A 6683-nucleotide genomic window follows, 5' to 3' on the forward strand; every position below is an offset into this window, starting at 1 on the left:
TACGGTTTGTGTCAAGCCATTCGTTAATCTGGCTGTTTGATGAAGAGAAAGAGATTAAATGTAGTAGAAATAAACATGTTAAGAATCAATAGAAGCGGATGACTATTATTACGTTTTTTTAGGACTATTATTATGTTGTAATGTTTGGTTGACCAATCAGCGGAGAGGGGCGTCTCATTCCCGCCCACATGTAGAGATCGAATATTCAAGTTGCATATTCATTTTCTATCCCTTTTGTTTGAACAATTGAAAAACGAAATATGTGCCGTTTTTTCATTTTTCAGATTTCAATATTAAATAAAAAAATTAATGATCGGAAGATACCCTGATTGAGGAAGATATTCATTTTTGCAGTGCCATGACTTTATCAATTTAAGACTTTCTGCTCCGATTTAAGGTGAATTAAGACTTTTTAAGACCCTGAATATCATGATTTGGCTCGTTTCGGTATTTCAGTTGTGTGCGGCAGTGTAACTCAAACTGATGCAATATCAGCAAATGTGACAACAAGCTGGAGCAAACAGATAAAACTCACTCTGCAAGATAATTGTGATGGCAATATAAGATAATATCGTGAATATTGATATAATGTTGATGCTCCAGTGTGTATTTGTGTGAGCGCTCTGTGAAGAGCATCAAAGGTTTCTATTTATGATGTGTTTTTGCAGCGTTGAGCAAAGTAGCCAATCACGGACATTTCTGTTGAGCATGTGAACGTAATGACCAATCAGATGGTCCGAATCCACTCAACAGTGTTGAAAACGCTGGAGTTTGTATAGAGCGACCTCTAAACGAGTTCAGCCAAAGCACATTCATGAATCCCTGCATTATAAAAAAACAACACAATGCAGATAAGAGATTCATTGTGCAGTGTTGTCCGCTTCAGGGATTATAATGGGAGCACTCTATGAACATAATACACATTGCAAAGAATCCGACAGTGATAAGCAATGTAACGGATGGGGGGAAATAAACTGATACTACAGCCTATGTCAAAGATCTGTGCATTAAATGCAAACTGTATAGTTTGCATTTAAAGTGAAAATGCAAAGTGTAAATGCAAAGTAATAAATCTTGACACTTGTTCTATGTAATGTTTCGCTTTTTCTAGGTAGATTGCACATTTTGTATAATGCAATAGTAGTTATTCAGTAATAGTTAAATAATAAAAAATAAAATTTTATTTGGATCTATTCAGTTTTACTGAGTATGGAGCACTGAGAAGTGCTGTTGTTTATATATTTATGCTTGAAAGATTCATTTAGCAGTTATCTTTTGAGGCTGCTTATTTGTCACCTATCTTATTGATTTAGTATTGATACCGAAATATCAAATAATCACTTTAAATATTTAATATGTATTTATTATTAATAATTTATTTATACTATTAATAATATTTATTTATTACAATTATTTATTCAATATTAGAATTTTTTCATGATTTTTAATTTAATTTAAAACTACTTTTGCACCCTGCTGGATGTGTGAAGGTTTCTTACCAGCTTGCTCCTCCATGCTGCTGGTGCTGCCGCCTGGATCCGCAGTCTCTTTGACGTACCAGTACGACGACATATTTCAGGCTGCAAGCTGCCGTGTCATTCGGAAGACGTCTTTTTTGACTGAAGATACATAAAATGCCCCTTCAGGAACAGACTGCATGACATCCATCCATTTGTTTGTCTTCAAAACAAAACGCAGAGACACTGTTTAAACTGGTAGACAAGTGAAACGTAACCAGACAACATTATGAAGAATGCAACAGAATATTGATCATTTTGGAATATTAATTGCATTGCTTCATTAAAGATAAACACTGACTGCATTAAGGTAAATCATAAAACATGTCACAGACTTGTTGCTTTTGACATTAAAGGCAACATGAAATAAAGTTAAACTCTTTTTAATGCACATTCCTGGTCTCATTTATTAGTACAGGTTGTAAAAAAAAAAAGCAAAAAACTGTCTTTGTGATCTTCTTCTTTTGAAATGCACTCTTCCAACGGTGCAAGTCCAAAACTGTGTTTTCTCTTGTTGAATATCCGTTCTCTCTCAGAAATAGCAGTTTGTGAACAATGTTTTATTTGAATATGATGATTCATTTTGAATATGAAAATCCAACAAGGAAGCGACACAACAGGCATCTGAGACTTGCAGTTCCTCGAACATAACGCCACTGCCAATCTTTTTAAAGAAGTCCAATGTTAAGGAAGTCTACTGATATTTCGCTTTCAATTATGAGAGCAAGAAGCCAGCCCAATCCATAGGCCAGCTGTCCATTTGACCAGTTCTTCCAGACGTCTACAATCCACCGCAAGAAGCCGGCGCATCCAGCAAAACCCTTTTTCAGAGTGTTGTGCCAGCTAAAGACGTGACTCATTTTTCCTTGGCTTGAGGTCATTGGTCATTTGGTTACACACAAAACAAGCTTTCTTTTGTGAGTTACAGTAGGCTACATTGAATTTTAACCAGTGACCTCTGCAGCGCTGGTACGACCCGACACATTTTGACTCTCATTTTGTAATTAAATGTTTTGAAAGAATGGACGTGTGTCCCATGAAATCAAGCATACCATAGTAAACATTCAACACCACATCAAAGTATCGAATGGTACCAGTACTTAACTGGCCAGAATTATACTCCAGCTATTAAAGTTTACAACTCTGCTTAGTCAAGTAGAAGACACCGGGGCTAGTTGTCACATACACTGCAGTGATTCTTTCCCACTGCGTGTTTAATTTTAAACGTTTAATCTGCTTTAGACACAAACTTTAACTGCAAAAATATGAATTATTAAACATTTATATTGTTATCCCCAAATAATTTGGCCCACTGAACACACTCTGGCCCAATAGCAGGTCATGCTGTCACAATATCCTCCTGAGGACCAGACATTTTTTTGGGTTAATTTTTTTTTTTTTTTTATGTCATTACATTGGTTGGAGCATAAGAAACAAATGGAGAAAAAACATTTTTATTCATATTTTAAGTCCTTTGTAGAGGACGCCAGGACTGAGTTATTAAAAAAATAAATAGAAATAGACATGAAAAGGCATGAATAGCCAAAAACAATGTTTTATTTTTTTCATTCACCAACCAGTTTTTAGGTTTCAGGCTATTTTTAACCAAATTTTGTACAAAGATGATTCTCAATGTTATGAAAGATATAACAGAATGATTTGATATACCATTATGCAATATGTGCGTAAAATGTCCAGAAATTGGTATTCCCATTCTATACAATGTATCTATACACTGATTCTAATTAGCATATTAATGTTCCTGTGTTTCCCTAAAATTCCTGATTAACATGCCGTTTGTCCTGGTGTCCTCTACAGAAGACATGTGTGAAAATGATGCCGTTTCATATAACAAAAATCCATATTCCGATTTGAAACCCACAACACAAGATGTTTTTCTTTTTACGACAAACAATTTGAAAATTTGCCAGATTTAAATGATAATCACAAAATATTACCATATGAGTGATAAATTTGATCATTCTGTCAATTCAAGTAATTTTAAAAGACTAAGGACAGGGAGTGTTTATGATCAAACCTCCAAACATCTGATATCTCCAAAAAAAATCCCTGAATGTGCTCTGTACAGGACATCTAGACTTAAAACTGTGGCATGTAGGGTCTCAGAGAAATTCACTCAAATATAATGTCCTCTACAGAGGACAGAAGTCTATGCCTGGGTCCCAGGCGGACAATTTGAAAATTTGCCAGATTTAAATGATAATCACAAAATATTACCATATGAGTGCTAAATTTGATCATTCTGTCAATTCAAGTCATTTTAAAAGACCAAGGAGAGGGAGTGTTTATGATCAAACTCCAAACATCTGATATCTCCAAAAAAAAAATCCCTGAATGTGCTCTGTACAGGACATCTAGACTTAAAACTGTGGCATGTAGGGTCTCAGAGAAATTCACTCAAATATAATGTCCTCTACAGAGGACAGAAGTCTATGCCTGGGTCCCAGGCGGATGTACGGGGTAAGTTGTCACAATGGAAACTATATGCAAACTTTAAGCATTAAAACGATCACAAAAACGAAACGATTCATGAACAGCACGAACACTTCAACGTGCAAAACCACTGCTAGAAAAAAACCAAACAAACAAACACACCTATGGACTTCTGACTCCAAACCTCAGAGTTACTGAGATTTGTGGCAACTTCCCCGTGTGACAACTTGCCCCAGTCTCACCTGTTCGTCTGTTTAGCGTATCTCACCTGCACGCTAAACGCTGCACGACGTGCTAGATCTACAAACAAGGCTGTGCGCGTGTTGCGTCGCGTCGCGTCGCGAATAACGCAGTTGAGGTGAGTATGCAGAGTCTAGTCAACATCAGAAGATAGTTTAGCGTACTTACCACACACTTGAATACAAGACCTGTGCTGTAAACCGCGGACTAAAGCGGGGCGCCTCTGCTGCTTTCGGTTTGGATGAGTTCGGCGGATTCGCGCGGATCACACCACAGATCTCTACTTCCTGATCTGACTCTGAGAGACACACTTTCCTGAGGAGCTGAGAGCCAGTCAGACAGTCTGCGCTCCGCCTGCTCTCTATCTAACCCGCCGGGGGATTTCCGCAGACTTCTGCTGTTTCAGTTCATTTAGGTTTGTAGCCCACCTAAAAGTTGTTACAAACCTGTAGGAATTTCTTTCTTCTGCTGAACACAAACGAAAATATGTCTGGATATTTTATGAAAAAAAAAAAGACAATGGGGACCAGCAGTTGTTTGGTGACCCACATTCTGTATCATACAATACTGTATCATCTTTTGTGTTCAACAAAAGAAGGAAATTCTTTCTCGTATATTTATACACCCACAGAAACCTGTTTACATGATTATTAGCGAAATGATTTGCCCGGTTTATTTCACCTCGAGCGTCCTCACAAGGCATGTTTCACTGTATGTGTGTGCACGTGTTCAAACATTTGGCCCTCGGGTGTAGAAACAAACATTAATCTATAGCCTGCGAAAGAGGACACACTAGATTTCGATTTATATAAGGCTATTTGTTCAACAATGAGACTTTTAGAGGGGTTCAGAGGGCTTGATTTTTTTTTTAAATACAATTTTCAACTTTTTTCTTTTTGTAATGTACAAGTCATATTAAAACATTTTTTATAGCTTTCTCTGCTGATTTTTTAAAATATATTTTTTCAATGTTTTTATTTTTAAAATGCTAAAAACATTTTTTTTTTACAGTTTTGCTCCACTTTTTATGGCCTTTTCTGATACATTTTTAAAATATTTTTTCCAATGTATTTTTAAAATTCTAAAAATACAAAAATCAAGATGTAGACTGAAATCAAATTAAAACCTTTCTTTTCTTTTTTTACAATTTTGATCTACTTTTTATTGCCTTTTCTGCTGAATTTAGATTTTTATGTATGTCTTACTGTTATTTTTTATTGATTTTTTTTTATTTTATTTTCAATGTTTTTATTTTGAAAAAACTGAAAACACAAAAAATATCAAGATGTGGACTGAAATCATTTTTCTTTTTCCCCCCTTTCAATAACTATTGTTTTTATCGAAAAGAATACAGGAAAAAATAAATAAAGAATCAGTATTTTGTATCTAAATCTAAAATGAATCTTGCTTAATTTGATTTAATATATACATACATATATTATGTGTGTGTGTGTGTTTACTTCTTGTACAACAGATCAAAATGACAAAAAAACAGATAATTCATATGAATTTTTATTTATTTATTCAGCTTTTTTTTTTTTTAATCAATAGCTATTTAATAAGTCAAAGTAAACAATATATTTTAAGCAATAACATTGATTCACCTGTCATAGGATGTGTATGTACATTTAGAAAAGGAAATCACTTTTAATTCTAATTATACATTAATATATGCAGGGCAACACACTGTACATATACAGTGCAGAAATTTATTCCTCAATTCAGTTTGCATTCAGCTTCACAAAGAGAATGTAGTAACAGTTACATCATTTCTGCAATTCTGTTTGGTGCCACTAGTGGAGCAGAGATGACTTAATTTAATTTAAACCTCAGGTTTAAGACGGATTACATGATTATTTATAAAATGCAATCAGAAACTCGGATTTTTACACATAAAAGACTATCCTTGGTAACATATTTAGATTTTAGCTGCCATGACAGGAGACCTTTAAAACCTCGAAGACGAACTGAACCTCCAAAACAAAAGAAGCAAAGCCTGTGTGGAGGTGAAAATGGTTTGCATGTGAATCTATAGCAATAAAACTACATAAAATATATATATTTTAGTAAATACTGAGAGATGATGGATGACTTTGCTTGATAATAAAACATCCAAATTAAATAAAAGTAAAAAAAAACACAAACTTTCTTTTCAATCTGTACAGCACATCTACATGAAATAAACAGAAAGGAGCTGACGTGAGACTGAAGGTAAAGCCAGAGTTTCTTCATCTGTTGATTGGCAGATCACAGTGTCAGCTGCTCGCTGAGTTTGATAGTGATGGCTTTGACCTCGGTGTATTCTGCCAGCGCATACTCACCCCTGCACACATGCAATATTGATACTCTTAATATTGTTCATGTGAAGGGCATTTGCATGCATAATCACAGGAAAATAAGCTTTTCCAACTCTAACCCTACACTCTAAAAAATGCTGGGTTAAATACAACCCAGTGCTGGGTAAAATAGGGA

The 6683-nt window shown here is 35.0% G+C and overlaps 2 protein-coding genes across 2 annotated transcripts in view; both read right to left on the minus strand.

Moving 5' to 3' along the window:
• lrrk1 (leucine-rich repeat kinase 1) overlaps positions 1 to 4560 on the minus strand; it is a 114525-nt gene extending 109965 nt beyond the window's left edge. Inside the window, 2 exon segments of the mRNA XM_016572522.1 lie at positions 1500 to 1680; positions 4380 to 4560. Of these exon segments, the coding sequence (XP_016428008.1) occupies positions 1500 to 1572 (73 nt within the window). The 5' untranslated portion in view covers positions 1573 to 1680; positions 4380 to 4560.
• A 1263-nt stretch (positions 4561 to 5823) lies between these two features.
• Positions 5824 to 6683, minus strand: part of aldh1a3 (aldehyde dehydrogenase 1 family, member A3) — a 30173-nt gene continuing 29313 nt past the window's right edge. Inside the window, exon 13 of the mRNA XM_016572536.1 lies at positions 5824 to 6534. Within this exon, the coding sequence (XP_016428022.1) occupies positions 6459 to 6534 (76 nt within the window). The 3' untranslated portion in view covers positions 5824 to 6458. The remainder of the gene's footprint in view (positions 6535 to 6683) is intronic.

Source organism: Sinocyclocheilus rhinocerous, unplaced genomic scaffold (genome assembly GCF_001515625.1).
Source record: "Sinocyclocheilus rhinocerous isolate Xijiao unplaced genomic scaffold, SAMN03320098_v1.1 scaffold3186, whole genome shotgun sequence".
Classification (NCBI taxonomy): domain Eukaryota; kingdom Metazoa; phylum Chordata; class Actinopteri; order Cypriniformes; family Cyprinidae; genus Sinocyclocheilus; species Sinocyclocheilus rhinocerous.